The following is a 21,947-nucleotide window of genomic DNA, read 5'->3' on the forward strand; positions in this document are numbered from 1 at the left end:
TGAATCAGAAAACACCAGCCTTGTCTAGTTGAAATATTTAAGATGGATTTTGAGAGTAAAGGCTTGTACATGCATGGAAAATGTCACCTGCTCATTCACATTTACTCTTGCGTAGGTAGATATTTTAGTAAAATGTTGAACACTTTTCTGTGTAAATGGACTGATTATGGCACATTAGCCATTATGTTCCTTAGCTATTAGCTATTATGTTGCTGTTAAGTTAGCAAACACATCATGTACTCATTCGCATAGGTTCAGTTTTCCTCAAACTGATGACCAGACTGAACTTCACGTCTGGGGAGGAGGTCCTCGTTTCATGCAGTTTTTCTTTTAAAATCATGGTTCTCCAAGGGTCTTTCAGTAATGACGGTGGTTCTGTATAGAACAATGAACACTCAGAGAAGCCTTAGCATGCTTACAGGATTTTCTGCATTGAGAAATGTCTTGCAACAACAGCAAAACCTTTCTGTGGTACTGAACCATTTTCAAAAATGTGCTATATAAAACCATACACATACATTTTTTATGGATCCTTTCACTGGATTTATGAAAATCCTTTCACTGTGCAAAGACCCTTTTAATCATGCAAATGCATTTAAGTGCTCATGATTCTATATAGACCCATTATCATGACTTAAGAATTCTTAAAGTATTTTGTATTTTTAAGATAAAATAAATAGAGTTTGCTACTCAGTCTTGGCAGGAAAATGACATTAGAGCATACCCTCTATATGGGATGCCCACTATCCATGCAACACCTAGTAACCCACAAAACTACCCTTATCAGATAAATAGTATATTTCAAAAACATTATCCCTACTTTGGGGTGGCACTGTGGTAAAGCCGGAAGTGTCGCTGTCATTCATAATTTGATGTGCCCCACCCACACATCTGCAGTGAAATTTTATGAAAAAAACTCTATATTGCTGAGCCTGCATTAGCAATGACAGAAGCTCTAAGTATCACATTGATTTTGTGGGCTTCAGCAAACCTTAGGTTATCATATCATAGAGAACTGGGCATGTAACCAGATGGTTGCTGGTTCGATCCTCAGAGCTGGAAGGTCGTGACTGAAGTGTCCTTGAACAAGGGACACAACCCCTAAATGCTCCCAGGGCGCCATGGCTAGGGCTGCCCACTGTTCTGGGCATGTGTGCTCACTGCCCCCTAGTGTTCACTAGTGTGTGTGTGCAAATGCGTGTTTCACTGCACGGATTGGGTTAAATGCGAAGAACAAATTCCTCTGTGTGCAAGCACAGTGGCCAATAAAGTGATTTTAATTCTAATGACCACCATGTTTTGACCCGTTAAAGTCACTTAGATTCTTACACTTGTCCACTTTTCCAGCTTTCCACACATCAACTTCAAGAACTGACAGCTCACATGCAGTACTTATTTATCCCACCTCTTGAGTTATCCTGCTTCTGTATCCAGAAAATCAATGTTATTCACATCAGCTTTATTTTTGTGGCTGAAGGGTGGGGACATGTTCACTGATGTTATGTAATGAGACGCTCCAGAACATTTCTTTGTGGCATTGCAACCCTAATCTAAATGTTGGAATGATCATTTTTTGATCATAACCTGGGGACAGGTCCTTCCTAACGGGTGCACTGACCAAATGGATGGGCAGGAAAAACCATTACCTGCAGGGGCTTGACATTTAATCTTATGTTTCTGAAGCATGAATGGATTTGATCCTGTGACCTTGTGGTTATGGGTTTGAGTGGTTATGGACCATTACCAGTGCAGCACCCTCCACAGCTCTTAGACCATAACTTCTAGAAATCTCAGCAGTTTTCTTTTTTTAAAAATCTTTACATTACAGGAACAAGATCTTTTACTTTGGAAAGTTCATCTAGGTTCAATGTCCTGAGAATGTGCAGTTTCAAAGACGAACCCCACAAACTGCTGGAATAAATCAGTAAAAAAATTAAGGGGAAATTGAGGCTAATAAAATAGCCACCTTTTATGAATTCACTGACTTTCTCTAACTGCTCAATCGAATTCAGGGTCACAGTGGGTGCATAGCCTACCTGGAATCACTAGGCACAAGGCAGGAATGTACCATGGACAGGGGGCATCACACCATTACACACCCCTGAGAAGTTGGAGAACACATCAAACTTTTAACAGACTGTGACCCGAGATAGAAACTGAAACCAGGAATCCAGAACCCTGGATTATACAAAGTTCACTATCATTAGACAAATGTTTTTCTTTCCTCATGTGATGTTATGATATTGGCTTATTTTAAAGGAAGAACTGGTAAAATATTTTATGTTTGCTCCTGGCCTCCTCCTACAGTTGCAGAGTGTACTTCACTTTTACAGAACAGAAATGATTAAATACACTATATTACGAAAAGTATTCGCGTGGGCTGCTGTCTGCAGTGATAACAGTGCTGCTGGACTTGTAACGTAGTTAAATTTAGGGCATCATATGCCTTCAGAAGCATTCAACAATTTTATATTATCACCCACTCCTACTCTATGTGATATGAAGCTGAATTCAGCTGCTTATTCTATGGCTTCCAGTTCCACCTTAAATATTGCCGTAGGCGCAGGTGCTAGAATGCAATAGTTCAGGGTCGTGGTGCATCTGGAGCCTACATGGAATCTTTGGGCGCAAGGCAGGAGCACAGCCTAAAGGGGCGCCAGTTCTTCTAGGCAGTAAATGGACATAATACATTAAAACTACATGAAACTAAGATATTAAAGTGGTTATCACAGTTTTAAAAGGAGAAAATACTGACATTTGTGGCTTTCTTTCACTGCTTGCCTGTGATTCACAAGGCATTCCTTTGTTTAAAGTGCACCCCTGAAAAATCACATTTTCAAGGAGAATATAACCCTAACCCTTGGCTCTACCCCTCTTTCCCAACAAGAATTGAGACACTCCTCTCCCTATGCAAAACAGATAAACAGATTGCTAGGAAACAGGTATTGGCTAGGACTACGCTAAGTGTTGTATTTAGGGAAAGAGTGGGACCACATCTCCCCACAAAGACAACCAGGAGAAATATGTACTTCAATCTATGTTCTAAGTGGGCCCTGAATTTTTCAATGTGATCAGAGTATACATTTAACTACTGGTGCACACTTTTGTGGCTTTAATTGTTTTTAGTGGTCCTGCAGTGAAGGTGACAAAAGGAACAGAAAGTGGCTCAGTGAAACAAGAGCTGCATTAACACCCACACCTACTCACAGAACTGTACACTGAGTACACTGTACTGTACCTTTAACCAAAAGCACTCTAACCAGTTATCCCATGAATAAATATTTATACGATGTACAGAGTTGAAAAGAAGGGCACAGAGAGAAAAAGAGAGAGAACCTTAATAAAAGCAGCTGTATCTCTTCCACTGACACAAGTGGCATGAAATCCATTCTTGAGCGACAAGTAGCACACAAACCAACAGTCATGGGATTAATTAGCTTAACTGCATCCTAGCTGCAGCATTCATTCCAGTTGCAAATGGCTTGTTCAGCGAAGGAGCGTGTCTGCAAAAACACTCCACATCCCTTTCATTGGCCCTTCCCTCTTGTTCTCTACATTGAAAGTTTGGACGATTAGCCAAGCCAGGCAATTATCACTGGTGCCAGGTGGGCAGAAGCTGCTGCTCTCCTCTTTGAGATGCTACATGTGCTGATGTGCTGAAGTGAGCAGTGGAGCAGAGTGTGGGAGGGGGGTGGAGGAGGGATAAAGCTTTACAGCTTGGAAGTGTGTGAAGAGAACATATGAAAGAGATAGATAAATAAATAATGGAAGACATTACCTTAGAGGGTTTCAGCAAGAGGAATAAGGAACTACGCATGGGAATGTTCCTCAGAATTCCAAAACACAATGGACCTGTAGTTTATGCTCTTCCATGATGAATAAATAAATAAAAGTCTCCATGTCTGATTGCTTCAAAGTACATCCCTTATATAAAGGAAATGTACTTCAGTGACTCAGCATTCCACTGCTACACAGCCCAGTGCTAGAGGGTCATTATATGCCTTTGGCTTTAAGCATGTTGATGTAAAGCTCATATTGCTTGTAGCAGGCTTTCTTTGGAGTAGACATGAAATGGTATGAAAATTCCATATCATGGTATTTTAAAATGTGCTGATACACAAAGTCAAAACACTTCAGTGAGTTATTTTATTATTTTTAACAACACAAATACATTTTAATTACTCATCAAAAATAGACTTAAATGAATGATAACTCTGCAGGGTTTTTCTTCTGACTTAAATAAAGCTGTAAAATGTGAGATTAAGATGCTAAACAATTACATTAGGTATTTGTTTAACAGGTAATCAGTAATAAAATTTATAAACTTCAATTTTGTAATTTTTGTGGAAATATTTGCTGCATGGGCCAAATTGTAGACCCTTTTTAGGAGGCATTGTTTATTTCAAACAGCTTTTAGGGCACAAAGGAGAATGCATTTAAATGTGTCGTTAAACCATTTAAGGTTGAACTTGATGTTCATTTTTGCAGCAGAATGTTACCAAGCTCTGTTTAAAGTAGAAGGAATCTCAGTACGTACAATATAACACAATATAATGTGGTGGTGGAGCACCATTTAAAGTGGAGTGGAGCACTGCACCATTTAAGGTGGAACAGGATTTTGTAATTCTGGCTTGAATGCATGCTTTGTCACCTGAGATGGCTTGTTAAAAATGAAACAAAATGACTAAACCATCACATCTGTATAGTCACGTGTGTTTAAAAGAGAATCAGCTTCAGTTTGCTCCCCAGTCTTCAGGAGCTCTGGTGTGGTGCCCTCACCTCTCCATCCTGATTTCGCCTCCCTGGTTTCAAGGTGATGGTGGAAACATAGTACACCAGACCATGGCTCTGTCACTGTGCCATGTTTCCCCTGACACAAAACAAACCTATGCTGTGCTGCAGCCACTGAGAGCTTGTTCCTAACTTTGCTTGACACTATAACTTACATATGTTTTTCAAACCCATTTTTATTTCTACTTTGGCGATTGTACAAACTCTAGGGGTAATCAAACACCTTTGTCACACATTAGAAGGAGGGTGGTGGACATGTGTATCTGGCTCTTCAGAGCAAAAGAAGCAGGGTCCCTAAGAAACCTCTAATTAGAGAGGTGCATTAACAGGCTTGTGGGGAAAAGCGAGCCCAGGCTGGAAGGCCTGCCTTCCAAAAGCACTGTGGTCACTTGACATGTTTGGCGAATGGGGAAACTTATTGACTTCAGTCTCCATGGAAACTGGAAGGTCTCACAGAGGGAGGAAAGCTTCAAAAGGGCCAATGGTGTACGGATGAGGCCAGAGTAAGCTTTGAATCATGTTACATTGGAGAGCAAGGAAGCAAACAAATTAAGCTTTCACACAAGCAAGTGCAACTTTGATCATGTTAATCAAAGAGGAGTGTTTGCTTGTACATTTAATGCATCTTGTGAAGAACAGCATCCAAAATTTTTGTTCTTCAGCTCTAAAGAAATCTAATCAAATATTGGCGCCTGTAAATCCTTTCAAGGACCAGCTGACAGTAATTTGTGGGATATGGAGTACCACAATATTTGATTATGTATATTTCAATGACAAAGAGTTTGGCTATACTCCCAATATAGTCCTTATATTTCAATATATGGCATGAGGGCATATTCAGATACTTTATATAATGGTTATAAAATATGAGATATATTTGGACACAGTATAGTACATGATGGAAATACTGGCTCAGTATTTGACCTGCCTTAAATCTTATTAAACAATCTTCAGATCTGCTCTGGATATGACCAAGAATTTGAAAAAGGTGTTTCTGGATTCTGCCCCCTCCAGGGTGTGTTCCTGCCTTGCGCCCAGTGATTCCGGGTTGGCTCCGAACCCACCTCGACCCTGATTTGGATAAGTGGTTACAGACAATGAATTAATGGATGAATGAATGTTTCTGGATTCTTGGACTTTTGGCACAGTGATTAGGCATTAGGCTGAAAATGAATTGATTTTACTCAGAATGTGCATTATACAATGACTACTCTGGGGGTCAAATCCCCTAACCCCATTTTAAATTGAATAATGCTTTTATCGATGTATGTAAATATAATTATCAGGGTTGGTTTTGGTTTGTTTTTTTAGCATTAACTGCACAGCAATACTACATAACACTGCCATGAAAATCACACATTTTCTTATGTAATAGGCCATTTGCAATAAAATTTTAAATTTAAGCAGTGTCTTGAGGTTTGTGATAAGTGATTTGACATTTTTCATTTAGAATTCAAGTGCCTTATGAAACCCACTTTGATTGCACCTAGTTAAACACCAGTGCCCATTGGTTGTTTTCTTGCATTATTCATAAGATCCAGCAGTTTAACTGCTTTGGAGATGAGTTAAATGAAAGCATCTTGTAAAATAACTTTCATCAACCATCAGAATGGACTTCTGACCATCTTCTTTTAACAGTGGATGTATAATCACAAGTCAATATCATGCCTGGATTTGACAAAAACTTTACATTGGACCTACTAATCTAGAGACATAACATACAAAAGGCAGACGCAACATTGCCAGTGATATGTTTTTGGAACTTGTCTGAGTCAAGACTCTCACACCTTGCAAAACTAGTATGGCACTGCTTGTAGATGCCAACCAATTCTGTGGACACAGAGAGGGCTGTGTCAAAACACAGACAAGTATTTTTGTCTCTGAGAGAGCATGAAGACTAGCACTGGCTTATATTCAGCCAAAATGTATGCTACTAGATACTATTCTTTGTGCCATACAAGGGTTATGTAATGGCTGCTGTAAAAGGTGGCGTTCTTTTGAAAAATGAAAATCTGAAATCACATGAAAATCACATGAAATTTGTGATTTTTGAAAAAAAAAAAACATGCTCAATGAAAGTAAGCACATTTTCTATCAAATCATTAAACAACAGGCAGTAAACACTATGTACCAGTGGTGGAGTTCAGGAATGAACACTAAATATGAATTACCATGTGTTCAGCACTGCGACCCTGAAATGGACAAGCAGAAAAGAAGTTGAATGAATGAATGAGTTCAGCAATCTAAACTGATGTATTATGCCTCTTTCACACATGAACTCTTGAATTTCACACATGAAAAAGAATTTCTAGAGAAACTCCTGAGTATTGAGTCCGGATTGGTCTTTCACACATGCAGCTCACAGCAGGAGATTTTCTGTGTCAGGCACATTCTCGTAGCGGGAAAACGAAACACATGGATTAGGTGTGGAGCAGTGCCTGTGCAGCATGTGCAGGAGAAACTCCGGAACATTTCGCACTCCATTCTCACATGCGCTGACTCAGACTTTACCCAGAGTTTTTACCAGGGCACTGCTAGGATAAAGTCCAGGTATTTCTGGGGACAACACATACAACTCCTCCGGGTAAACTCCAGTACATTTCTGGATTACAGTGACTGTACTAAAATCAGAGAACAGCCATTACGTTTTCAGTCAGAGCAGCAATGAAACACTAATTAATAATTTATTAGTGTCAGCAAGAAAGAAAACAGCTTCTTTTCTTTTCTGGGGGTTTTCCTTAGAGGTCTTTAGGGATATGATTCCACGGCTGTATTTTCTGCTTCTCACAATTCAAGTAGCCTCAAATCTATTCACTGACATTGAGTTTTGGGCTATAGGGCCAATGCATTGTTTTGAGAACACCAGCAGTAGTGTACTTGATTCTGCTCACTAGAAGTGTCTAAAATCTTTAGCTGTGTAGCTGTGGAACTGTGTTCCCTGTAGTGATAGAGCTTCATCCATTACCCTTGGAATGACCTGACATGGGATAACAAGTTCACCATATACTTTCTTCATCTTCTCAACAGCGCATTTGGGGTCGATATCTTGCTGTATATTGCTTTCCGAAGCAAATCTCTAGATGTTTTTTTAACATCTCTATACATCTCTAACCTTCTGTTACCCCCAAAGATCATTTATTTAGAATCCTCAGTGTGTAAATCTCACACAAAAATAACTGAAAATAGAGGACTTTGACTTTCTTTGGTGTTTTACAAGGTTTTGCGATGTTATTTTTCTCTATGGCATTCATTCATTCATTCATTCATTAATTCATTCATTCATTCATTTGCTTTAGATAATAATTGCCCATATGTTCCTTTGTCATTCGCTTTATTTATAGAATTGGAATACCATATACCTAATCTCTTACTAAAATGTATATTTATTACTAAAATAAAGTCATTTTTGTAAGACTTAGACTAGATTTTCTTTTAGAAGTTTGCAGGCAAGAAAATTCTTACTTAATTTGTATCCTATTTTCTTTGCTTTACGCACCTGCAATAATTCATTTATTATATTTCATGGAGTTCAACAATAATTTTTTGACATCTAATCTCCTCAGTAATAGCTCCTTAAGCCATTTTTGAGGCAAGTGAAAAAGGAGCCTGCATGGCAGCTGAGGTGTGTTAGTGTAGTGGCTCGTGTGAAAATTGGAAGGAGCTTTTGGAAGGAGCACGCAATGTCAGTGACACCTTTGGCAACAGCTTTTGTTCCACCCTAGGTCAATAGTGAATGCCTTTGCACTGATAAATCTTTACTGTAGTTGTTTATGCATAAGTCTAAATTTTTTTAATGACAACTGACAGAAACCTGCATAAACATCTATAAAAAAGTGTGATGAAAGTTGTTTAGTTCATTTCACTGTAGATTTTTTTATGTCAGTTGTCATGTAATACTTATGGAAGTGTCATGTAGCTTTATGGACATTGAAGTGTTACATTTATACTACTCTAGCTGATGCTTTACATTGAGCATAGTTACTTTAAGTGCATGTGCAGCTGCTCCAGAGCAGTTAATATTGGTTTCTATTGTTTTTTTTTTCTAGGAAGTCTATAAAAAACTATGAATGCAACTGAGCAATTTCCAGCCAATTGTACACCTTAAAGGAACGGACAATTTCTCCAATCATACTTCCTCATTACACAGTCATGATGAAGACTTCTATTGGCCTGAATGTATCAGAGATACATATAGAGATGGTTCATTCAGCCACAACTAAGCAATAGGATTCTTCATCTCCTGTGAATTATCCATTACACAAAAATGTAAAAATAATAAATTAAATATTTTTGTAAAAATGACTTATTGCACTGAATTTTAAAAGCAGTGTTTTAAAGTTTAAAGCAGTGGAACGTGATCATATCACACTGGCCACTATATTTTTGTATACTGTAAAAACTTTGTATGTTATTGTGTAATAATCCAGATTGTGCTTCTTGTCTCCTACAGTTTTTCTTTAATAATTCAGCCACCAATTCCGGCCTGCTGCTCCAACTCGAGCATGAAGACTCTCTCACAGCAGGATCCTTTCTGCAACACTTTACAAAAACAAAGTGTGTGTTTGTGCGGGGATATGGATGCACGGCGGGTTTTTTTCCCCACTCTATTCCATCTGTGTGTGTGTGTGTATGTGTGTGTGTGTGTGTGTGTGCAGCCTCCTGGTTTGAGGTGAGTAATCAGGTGAAGGTACTTTTCACTCCAGCAGAGCGATCACAAAAACCTGTCTTTTTTCCTCTCTCTCTCTCTCTCTCTCTCTCTCTCTCTCTCTCTCTCTCTCTCTCTCTCTCTCTCTCTCTCTCTCTCTCTCTCCCACTCTCTCACTTTGCTCCACACTCTCTCTTCTTCTTACTATTTCTCAATGCTAGCTGAACACCTCACACCTCACTGCCTTGCCTCTGTGGGGTCAGTGGGGGTGGCTCACTAAAAGCTTACAAACTGTGGAATGTGAGCTGACATGACTCCAGTATTGCATCTGGAGCCCACATCTGGCTTTATTTATTTTATTGCAGTTACACATCACCACATTTGGGATAGAGCCTTGTCTCCACTTTTGTTTTTTATTTTTTCTCAAAATCATTCTGACATTATTCTTGGGATTATTCTGACTTTAATCTTGATAAATCTCAGAATTATTCTGAATTTTTTTTACGAAATATTCTGACTTTATTCTCTGAATTACAAAATAATATTTTGGAATATTCGGACTTTATCCTCTGAATCTTTTTTTCCCATGCAGTGGCCCTAAAAAGCTATCAGACTTTCAAATTTGTTTCATTCTCCTGTCATGTTATATTACAGATACAAGGTGTTCTGCTAAAAGCAACGATATTAATGTCTAACACTTGGCATTTTAGTATTGCATTTAAAATGTGGGTACATCCCACTGTGATCCATCAGATACACTACCTCAAAAATCACTGTATCATAACTGCAGAGACTCACGAATGGGCATACATTAACTATGTAAATGTCACACCATAAGTGTGTTTAGCTGAACATTTTTCAATTACCTTTTTCACATATGGCTCCTCCATAGCTGGGCAAACACAGGCACACGAAAGAGTTGATCTCATCAATGCAGGTGCCTCCATTCTGACAGGGATTTGACTGACAGTCATCAATATCTGAGGAAACACACACAGAGAGGGAGAGAGAGAGAGAGTGAGTGAGTGAGTGAGTGAGCAGTGAGAGAGAGAGAGAGAGAGAGAGAGAGAGAGAGAGAGAGAGAGAGAGAATATTCAGATGAGTGAAGGCATCACAAGTGGAATTCTTAGACTAGCTTTCCATGCAGAAACTTTCAGTTTCAAACTTCAGTTGCTTGAAACTTGCATGAAACTGCATTTCAGTTCTGTTGCATAATGTAAAACCTCCTGAACGTCACGTCTTTGAGACTTGCTCATGGTGCAATGGGGCTCCTAAAACTTTTGTCAAGCCCCCTCATGTAGATACTGCCACCACTGTATAACCATGACTCACAGAGGGACCCTGTTTCTTCAGAACGGCCTGAGATCTATCCATCAATTACTTACTAATTAGGAATTAACTGCATTCAGGCATGAATGTATTAGTGAGGTCAGGGATTGAAGTTTTATAACACTGGTCCTCTGGGAAATCATTTCAATCCAAGCCAGAACATTGCTATGACATTCTGATGGCGTTTATCCATGATGGCCATGAGTTTTTCCCAATGTTGAATGATTAATTTTGGATCACAAACTCCACTCCAACTCATCCCAGTGGAATTGGATGTGCTCCATCACTCTAGAGAACACAATTCAGCTGCTTCTCAGCCCTATGCTTGGGGCTTTATATCCCTCTGGCCAAAGCTTGGCACCTGACTTTAGACTCATGTGCAGGAAGGGCCCATTTTATTCCATGCTGTGACATTTCCTGGGACAAGTAAGGCCTAAAATAATAAGGGAGGCTTCAACAAACATATTCTGTGGATGGGAATAGGAATGAGCTAGGTCCATTGGAAGACATACAATGTCTGGAGGCACAGGAAGAAATCAGAAAACCAAATGAAGGAAGATTGTAGAAATGCCATCTGGATTCTTGCTGATTCTCATTAAGACGTGAGTCACATCCATGGTTGCCTGCAGTGCTTTACATTAAGTTTTACATTAACAAGGCTAGATGCTTTTCTCAGACTGTGATTACATGCACACTGCACTGTCTTAGCAAGTGTAATCACCTTCAGTCTAGCCAATATATTTATTATTTCTCTCTATGAGATTGTTGTAAGTATATAATAAGAGCATTATATTCATTCATTCATTGTCTGAAACCGCTTATCCAATTCAGGGTCACGGGGGGTCTGGAGCCTACCTGAAATCACTGGGGGCAAGGCGGGAACACACCCTGGAGGGGGCGCCAGTCCTTCACAATGTGACACACACTCACACATTCACACCTATGGACACTTTTGAGTCACCAGTCCAGCTACGAATGTGTGTTTTTGGACCGTGGGAGGAAACCGGAGCAGCTGGAGGAAACCCATGTGAACACTGGGAGAACAGACCAAACTCCTCACAGACAGTCGTTTGGAGCGAGACTTGAACCCACAAACTCCAGGTCCCTGGAGGCCTGTGACTGTGACAATACCTGCTGCACCACTGTGCTGCCAAGAATATTATATACTTTATTATATCCTTTTTTACATGGTTTTAACATGTCTTAAGTGATAGTATCTAAGGAGAAAACAACATATTCCATTGGCCAATCAATTGACTGGTTTCTGGCATCATTTCTTGCTCTGCATTAGTTCTGAAAATTAGTAAAAGGATCTGTCATTGGAATAAGGAGCTTACACCAGACAGCTGCTAAAATGCTTATCTCCATGGATTATGTTTTGTGTTATGTATTATATCAAGACTATTTCCCAAGCCTTCCAACTTTTTTTTGGGGGTGACATGACACCTCCTTTTTGTCTCTAGCCTAAAGACAAAGATCCTCCTTGCACTGATCAACCACAAGAATAAAACCAATGACATAGGAAGCGAATCACATTGGCTATTTTGTTACTCTGGCATCTGTCAAGGGGTGGGATAAGCAGGAGAAATGGGCAAGCGTACTGGGAACCCTTCCAAAACCTGCCATTGTGGAGATTCTCTGACCAAAATGTTATGACCATTAAATTTTTTTTCCTGCCCATGAGCTTCAACAACTGACTGTTTATTGGCTGCCACATATAACCCAACCAAGAGCTTTTCCAGACTAGGAAATGTTGTACTAGGGCATGAACAGAATTTAAAGGGGCACAGCTGCACCCCTCTTATTGTCAATCAGTTGTAGGGACACTAAAGTGCTTCTAGTAAAACACCTAAATCAGTTAAACACTACATAATTTAAGTGATGTAACACTAAAGATTAAAGATTCATGTGGACTTGTTTATGTGGACTTTCTTAAAAAAAGAAAATAAAATAGAAATTGTATATGAGCAATAACTACTTTCTCTGTTGTGTAGCTACCTGCTCAAGCTTTTGGAAAGATGCTGGGGCATTATGGGGAATGTAGATCCTGTAGTGAATTTGCATGGCATATCCTGTAGTTCAAATGGATACAATGTACTGTTTTACTACTGTGATTTCAGTAGGGCACAGCAACAGTTTAATGCACGGTGCCTGTTGCTTATCTTGGTGTTTTTGTGTATCTTAGGTCAGGAAAAAAGCCACAAACAGACAGCTGCAGTGAGTGAGTATGATAACAGGTAGCAAATCAGAGCAGGTTGATATATATATCAATATAAATATATATATATATATATATATATATATATATATGGAGCCTGAAACCTGACGCTTTAGAGAGCTCAGCTGTCTCTCATTTACTTCTCAAATCGGTAGATCTACTATGGTGTGACAGGCAGGCGATTTTCAGGAGATGTAATTAATAAGATTGATTAAACCCATCAGTAGAGTTATTTGAGGAGCAGCGGAGCAAATGATCAATGACACTTATTCAAGCAAAATGCAAAAAAAAAAAAAAAAAAAAGAAAGAAAGAAAAAAAACTGTGCAGAAGTTCAGAGTGCTCCCTATATTTATTACATTTAAAGGCCAAAGCAGTGATTAAGCACAAATTTATGAAAATTAACAGAAAATATATTTATAATATGATTATATGGAGATCTCAACTATTAGTATTTAATGTGTCCTCCATCAGCACTTATTATTAGGGTGGTGGTGTGTCCGGAGCCTACCTGGAATCACTGTGCACAAGGCAGGAGTACACCCTGCAGGGGGCACCAGTCCTTCGCAGGGAGACACACACTCACACATTCATTCACACACTCACACTTTTGAGTCACCAATCCACCTACCAATGTGTGTTTTTGGACTGTGGGAGGAAACCAGAGCACCTGGAGGAAACCAATGCCGACATGGGGAGAACACAATAAACTCCACACTCAGTCACCAGGAGCTGGAATTGAACTCACAACCTCCAGGTCCCTGGAGCTGTGTGACTGCAACACTACCTGCTGCGCCACCATGCTGTACATCACATATTTCTTTTTCACAGATTTTCTCTGCACCTCCAAAGTTCAGTCTTAGATTTTGGTTGAATTTTCTGTATCTCACAATCCAAACAATCCTGTATGATTAATGGTGAGGTTTTGGCGCTCGTGAAGCTGATCTATCCAAAAAGATCTGGAGAAATTCTTGTGTTTTATTAAAAACTGTTTGACTGGAAATTAATTAAACCAGGGGTGGTCTCTGATGCACAGTACTGCAAAATAAAAACATTTAAATATTAATGAATGTAAAATGCATACAGGGAAAATTACTACTGGACTCTGCTTGTCCTTTTACACTTTGATACATGCTGAGCTGAGTATGTACCACATGCTCGAGAACACACACACTATATATAGATAGAACTACACACACACACACATAAACACACACACACACACACACACACACACACACACACACACACACTGCCTCACATGGAGCAGAGTTCAGAGGTCTACTCGCCTGCAACTACTCTCTTCTGGCTGATCTCAAGCCTGAGGGAAAAATCAATTAGAGCACAGCTGGTGAATGAGAGACCCCGAGTCTACACAGCACAGGGAGGTATCTCATGGGCAAAGGGAACGTCTGGTTTTGGATCCTCGCTGCTTTCTTAGCCTGGAGTACGAATATCCCACGGCTGGACTAATGAGCTTTTTACAGTAAGGTGAAATGATGAAAGCACAACTCCCACATAACGGAGAAGGAGATATTTTCAAGTCAAAGAGCCAGCTGATTTCACGCAGGGATGGGTTTAGCATGTCTAGACATTCAAGCCATGGATCATGGGGAAGGGATTATGCAGAACATCTACATGTCTGAGCTATTTTCCGTTATTTCACACATTTACCATGCCATTATTATTTGGCCTTTGCTTCCTGATGTGGAATCCTCAAAACACTTATCATTCGGAATAGCACTGTGTGAAACCAAGCTGGCTGGGTCATTTCCATAGTCCATCCTATTACTAGGGTCACTATTTTGCAGCACAAAACACTGGAGAATTATGGAGAAAAAACCCTAATTCCTCAAAAAGTTGGCGCTACTCATATGAAAACTGGATAGAATTGATGAGCTGTATTTAAACAGTAAGAAAAAAAACAGGTTGTATTATTGTATCTACCACAATAGTGTTTTTGTAGATAAAAAATCCTGGAGATTTGGAGGTGAATTTGAGAGGTGTTTGTGATCCAGGAATAACCATTGAACTCCAGTACCTGCCCTCACTAGAATTCACCAGGCTGAGTGCCATCAAATCCCCAAAGAAAGGTTCCAACTTCTAGTGTAAAGCCCTCCCAGGAGCTTAGAAGCTGTTACTGCAGCCCTGGGACCACAGCCTTCCTGTTAATATTTTCAGAAGAAACACTGTCCACAAACATTTAGTCATATAGTGTACCTGTAACATCTGGTCCAGCAACAAGCAGTTGAAGTCCAAACAGTCACTTGTGTTTTTTCCAACAGGATTCCCAATGGACTGCCTTCTTTATAGGATTTACAGCTGGCTTATTGAAACGTGTGTAATTCAGATCTGACTGAACCATTTGTACTGAACATTCTCTAGATGAGGGTTTAAACGTTTATTTAAACGTTTATCTGTTTGGATGGTTTAATGTTTAATGCCTTAGCATTAACCCCAGAATTCACTCAGTTTAATATTTAATGTGCCTGTATTACCACCAGAATTCAAATTATGAAAATGCCTCACTTACAAATGCAAATGTGGTATTAATTGAATGATCAGAGTCTGATTTTCTCTCTTTGTTTTTAATAAAACACAGCAGAGAATGGCTTAATATAAAAATGACAATATATTGTTGAAAATCACTGTACCCCCAAGTTCAGGCAGTGGAACTGTGGAACTAGGCTTTCTGGAGTTATGGTGCACTAATTAATACCACCAGGATGTACAGAAATGGTTATCTTGGTCTAAAATTAAGTAACAGACCTCAGTAATGCTCTTGTTACTTATTGCCAATTCTCAAAAAATGTTCAAACACATACTCCAAAGCCTTCTCAGAAGAGTAGATGCTGGCACAGCAGCAAAGGGGCTCAAACTAACCACTGTTTTCAAAGAAATGTTGGACAAGCAGGTGTCCAAATGCTTTTGACCACATAGTGTACTATGTATGTAGCTTTACCCTTATATAGCACCTTTCTAGACACCCAAGGACGCTTTACAATCCACACTGCTCAGAACGCTCAATCCACACACACACACACACACACACTGGCAAGAAACTGGGTTTCACTCAGGACAGAGTGCCAATCCATATCTGGGCACACGCACATACAGACATTCATTCACATACACACTCATTCACCAGGACAGTTATTAGAGAAGCCAATTCACCTACCCTCCATGTTTTTGGACTGTGGGAGGAAACTGGAGCCCCCGGAGGAAACCCACACAGACACGGGGAGAACATGGAAACTCCACCCAGATGGGACTTGAACCCAAGATCCCAGCGCTGGGAGGCGAACGTGCTAACGTGCTAAAGTAAGAATTTACAGCTGCTATACTGGAGTATTTGGTTATTGGAGTATTTTTATAATAATGTCCTCCCAGGGTTTGCTAAATTAATATTTGAATTTGCATATTCAATAAAGCAAAACAGCAATATAGCACCAGACCTTTGGCCTTATTATGGCTCACTGAGCCTATTTAGTAATTCTCAACAGTGGCAAAATAAAGCATGTGATGGAACAATAAATGGGGTCAGAAGAAGATACATAACCCTTGTGGAAACCTGATTCCATGTTGGAATAAGTCAGATATTTTAAGCTTGAGTCTAAAAGCAATATGCAGATATAACCTAGATCTTCATGATCCAGGACTGGTGGTGTTTCACAATTTTGCCAATTAAACAAAATGTATATAATACATAAATAAATAAACAAATAAATGAATAAAATAAATAAATAAAAGCACCAGTAAATATTCCAACTGTTTAAGTGCATTGAGGGATCACAGGGAGAGTCCCTACAGCAGAGAATATCAACAGACATCCCAGGGAACCTGGACGAATGCCTCAAATACACCATCATGATATGGTGACAGTGATGACAATGAAGCCCCAGTAAATTTGTGCAGTTGAAGATTTCTATATCATAAGAATTCAAAATAATTTAGATTTAAGATGACTACACTTGCTGAAGTATATATATATATATATATTTTTTTTTGCAGTGTGGCAAATTCCCTTGGAGAAAAAGGGGCACACACCAACAGGAACTGTGCCAACTGGGTCACCAGGGCTGCCCGGGCCAGCACTTCAGCTGAAAAATGCTTGTAGAGTGAAGTATATAAAAGCAGCCATTCAGCCATTCAACCACGTCCCAAAGGGCAGCAGCATGACATGGACTTTCCATGCAGGGCCACGCTCCTCAGTGCCTGGTGCATAGTCTGGGGGCCCGAAGGGAGGTGTTTCATTTTACACTGGTCAGATTTATGCTTTCAATTTCACCAGCTGCCAAGGCATTTGTAAACGAAAGAAGGCTGAATAAAATGTAAACACCCCCTCCACCCCCTCCTCACGTCTGTAATAAATGAGACCTCAAATGCAATCAACAATTTCACGGCAATGGATCTGCCCAGGCTTTCCTCTGTGCCTGGAGTATAGCGCGGCTCACTGGAATTTAATAAAGGACTAAAATATGGGGAGAGGGGAGGAGGGATCAATATCATGACCAAGGGCTTTCTAGGGAAAGTGCAGAGAAATTTCCTACAGAGGATGCGCTATCATATGACGCTGGTGGGTTCAAACCTTAATGATTAAAAATGTAAGTGCTTCTGACAGCAGCAGACAGAGCTCACTCGCCGCGCTTTCACTCTCTGAAGCCCAACATCTTTGTCTTCTTCTCACTGTCAGAGCTCTGCCACCATCAGTGAGAGCCTTCAAAGGGCCTCTCTTCTGCCTCTCCTTCATGCGAATGACTGCAACGTCATCCAGCTGAGGACCCACGCATGATTTGATGGTGCCTCCAAAAGGGAAACCCTTCGATGTGCAAATTCACAGGTGCTTTTATATAAAAATCAAATGCTCAGAATAGACAGGGACAACAACAATATTACACTGCATTTCACACTGCCAAAATGTATTTTTGGCATCTAATTCACTGACAACATTTTAGCTACAGTCAATATACATGCTGCCTTACCAAAAAGGCATAACACACTGCAGATTACAGACCTGACCAACAGAAGCAAATCCAGAACCCTGTCAGAGGCTTGTACAATAATAAGTGTTTTTTGTATGGCACAGGATTGAATTACAGCAATCTCCTCAGCTCAGTTTTCTTTGCTAAATGGCAAAGTTCATGATTTTAATAATAAAAGAAAACTTTTATAAAATTCAGAGGATGTGGCCTCACCATTTGCTAGGTCACCGGTCAGTTTGCCCTAGCTCTGTAAGGTAAATAGGGAAACAAACAAAGGGTCTCACCCCAAATTGGCTCAGGCCATGAGAAACAGCATCTGGAGGAGTCTGGATGGCAGAGAGGCCTTGGAACTTTGAAAAGCATGAAAAGAGTTGAGGTTGTTGCTTTATCCTGCTCCATAGGTGGGTAATATTGACTTATTTTGGCCGTTAGAGATTACTTAAGGTGGAACTGTGGAGAGCGCTAACAGCATGAAAGCAAACACAGACAAAAGTGCTACTAAAGTAAAGTTTTCGAGTTACAAATGAGTGTCTGTGATAAATCAGTGAATTAAATCTTACAGACAAGTTAAACTTTAAACATGCCATCCCACATTAAAATATGGGGTGCTTCTGACTGAACACAAATTTTTGGGGGAGTTTTATTTCATGTAAAAAAAGCAGCTCTCCAGAATTGTGTAGGTCCCCTTTAATGCAGGCTCATAATTTGACCCTTATTACACATGGTAAGATTTTATTTTATGACCACTGGATGTCAGAATTTATGTCAGGGAATTAATGATCCAATCATAGGTCACTAATCTTTGCTTATTTGCTAATTAAAAATCCAAATGGAATTCATCAGTTCATTCATATGAAGTAATGTATTCCATTGGCAGATAACCTCTTGTTGCAAGAAGCAATGAAGTAATGTGGATACATTTTATATTATTATATGTGTTTTATATATATATATATATATATATATATATATATATATATATATATATATATATACTATATGTGACATAGTACAATCATGGCATGTCAAATGTCCTGTAAATTGATTGGACAGTGTTCAAGAATAATGTGAAAATAGTCTTACAACAATCTCATAATTCAGTATGTTAGATATATTGTCTAAATTGATGTTTTCACTTAATAGGACATTTTTTGCAGTGCATGGGAGCTTTTAGATAAAAATGAATGTTCAAAGGAGAACAGGACCAATGTCCTAGCTGCCTTTCATCTTAGGTTTAATACTCTATTTCCAGCCTTTTATTACTGACCTTAAAACTTGCTTACACACATATTGCTGACTGCAGAAATTTTCAGGACATGCTGAGTACTCTGCGGGAAGACTTGACACCAGTCACTAAGGCTGTGTTCATGTAGCCTTATTAAAAAAGACATCTTGCAATGAAATGACCTTAAATCTACTCAACATACTTTATGTCAGTGGTTCTCAAACTGTGGTACATGTACCACTAGCTCTAAGTGAAGCAACAAGTGGTGGTATGCCATGAGGCCTCGAAAATTTACCATTCATTCATTCATACATTCATTCATTATCTGTAAGTGCTTATCCAGTTCAGGATCGCGGTGGGTCCAGAGCCTACCTGGAATTATTGGATGCAAGGCAGGAATACACCCTGGAACGGGTGTTACACCCAGTCCTTCACAGGACGACACACACTCACACGTTCACTCACAGACACTTTTGAGTCATCAATCCACCTACCAACGTGTGTTTTTGGACTGTGGGAGGAAACCGGAGCACCCGGAGGAAACCCACGCGGACACGGGGAGAACACACCAACTCCTCACAGACAGTCACCCAGAGCTGTGTGACTTGGACACTACCTGCTGTGCCACCGCTTAATTAAAAATGTACTTTATAACTGAAAATATGAAATATGTTCATGAGCAAACTACATAATGTTTCATGATTTTCATAATCAAGCTTTTTTTTAGCTTAGTTTGTGGAAATGTAGTTTGTGGTAAAAGAAATAAATAAAATAGAACATGGGCTACTAAGAAACTGTAGTTCAGTACGTCTGTAAGGGAAGCCCAAAGGGAAGCCACATTCCCCTTGCTTCTTTTTTCCAGGGAGGGAAAGCGATCTCACAGTATTTTGCAGAAACCATGTAAAGAAAGGCCAGTTTCAGCTTCTTTCTAAATGTAAGCAAAGGCTAGAGACAGACGTGAGTAATTTGGATTTTATTGCAAAAACAGTAAAGTGGAAATGACAAAAACAAACAGAGACCAACCCCACGAAATACTCCTAAGCCCAGAACGACTAAATCTAGAGGCATAAATAGAGAAAATGCTTAACTGAAGGATAACGATGTGGCCGATCTTCACATCATTAGAGTCCTAAAACACTGTTTAACAGTGCTGCACATCCTTCACCCACTGATACAAATGCTGAGAGCTGCTGTGAGCACCTGTTTCAAGTGCTGAGCTGTTTTCACCTATAGTCTATTAAAGCACATATTAAATTGATCTCTCTTCAGGTTTTTTTTTCTAAATGATTATTTTTCCAAAATGATATTGTTCTCATAAATGTATAATTGTGTTTAAACCATTCAGTTTCAGCCTAATTATTTGTATTCGTGCTATAATTTTTAGTAATCATTTTAGAATAACTTTCTGTAATGCATGCAATTTACAAATATTCAAGCAAGCTGTAGGATTGATAAGTGGTACTTTGATGCTTTGATTTGATAATAGGTGGTACATGGTCTAAAAAATTTGAGAACCACTGCTCTCCATGAGGGCGGCACAGTGGCACAGCAGGTAGTGTCACATTCACACAGCTCCATGGACCTGGAGCTTCTGGGTTTGAGTCCCGCTCTCTGTGACTGCCTGTGAGGAGTGTGTCCTCCCCGTCTCCGGGTGCTCCGGTTTCCTCCCACAGTCCAAAAACACACATTGGTAGGTAGATTGACAACTCAAAAAAAGTGTCCGTAGGTGTGAATGAGTCTCATCTATTTCTGCACTGTCATTCCCTAATCCTTCATCTGTTGGCTGAATATTTTTGGATGGTGGACTGTTCTTATTCCTGCAATGACAGTGAGTTGTTTAAAAACTCCAGCAGTGCTGCTGTGTCTGATCCACTCATACCAGGGTAACATACATTAGCACATTTCCAATACATCAGAGTCGCTGAAGCACTGAAGATGATCCTCCTCCTTAATAAAACCTGCTCTGTGTCACATATGACAAAAAAGAACACATTTACCTGTCATGTAATCACAGCCATTGAGACCCATCCTGACCAATAAGTTCTGACCGGTCCGGCTAGACTTGAAGCCCAAATCTGATTTGTCCACAATGCTGCAATATGACTGCATCTACAGCCACGCCAGTCCTCCTACTATCTTGGATCAAAATGTTTTCAGAAGCTCTACACTGTACGTGACCAGTGTGCTTATTATCTGATGTAACGACCAGGTCATATTATTTCCTCAGTGAAGATGTCCCCTCCTCATTTGAAATTTTAAACAGCTCCCTTTTGGTAAGCTTTCTTTTTATTTTGTCTGTAGTGAATGGTGTGCATGCAACATTTATATGGGTACACTACATGGCCAATCATTTTTGGAATTGTCCCCTAGCCTCCAATATTTTGTAAAGATTTTGCATTTACACTAAATATTTTACTTGTTTACTCTAAACACAACTCAGTATGTGAATGATATATACTCCTCTAACTGATACTTAATAGCTAAGTAGTATTTTACCATATAAAGGATATTGACTGTTTTATGTGTTTTACTTCTTATGATTTCCTTTTGTGGCTGTGGTCTGCTATACAATCCTTTGGGAAATTTATGCTTTTAAATATGCTCTAGAAATACACTGAAAATTGAAAACAAAACAGAATAAAAATTTCAATTAAAATTTCTGTAGTTTTTCAAAGACAGTAATAAGATCCAATTGGAAAAACAAAGGATATTTGAGCATAAGCCTCCTGCTGCTCAAGTGTGTCTCCTAAGACTAAGAC

General features: G+C 39.4%; 1 protein-coding gene across 2 annotated transcripts in view; it reads right to left on the bottom strand.

Annotated features, from left to right (window-relative positions):
• ncanb (neurocan b) overlaps nucleotides 1-21,947 on the bottom strand; it is a 227,276-nt gene that overhangs the window by 35,627 nt on the left and 169,702 nt on the right. For both annotated transcript variants that reach the window (XM_066648004.1, XM_066648003.1), the window contains exon 10: nucleotides 10,303-10,416. In XM_066648004.1, the coding sequence (XP_066504101.1) occupies nucleotides 10,303-10,416 (114 nt within the window). The remainder of the gene's footprint in view (nucleotides 1-10,302; nucleotides 10,417-21,947) is intronic.

The sequence above is a fragment of the Hoplias malabaricus genome, chromosome 16, assembly GCF_029633855.1.
Source record: "Hoplias malabaricus isolate fHopMal1 chromosome 16, fHopMal1.hap1, whole genome shotgun sequence".
Classification (NCBI taxonomy): Eukaryota; Metazoa; Chordata; class Actinopteri; order Characiformes; family Erythrinidae; genus Hoplias; species Hoplias malabaricus.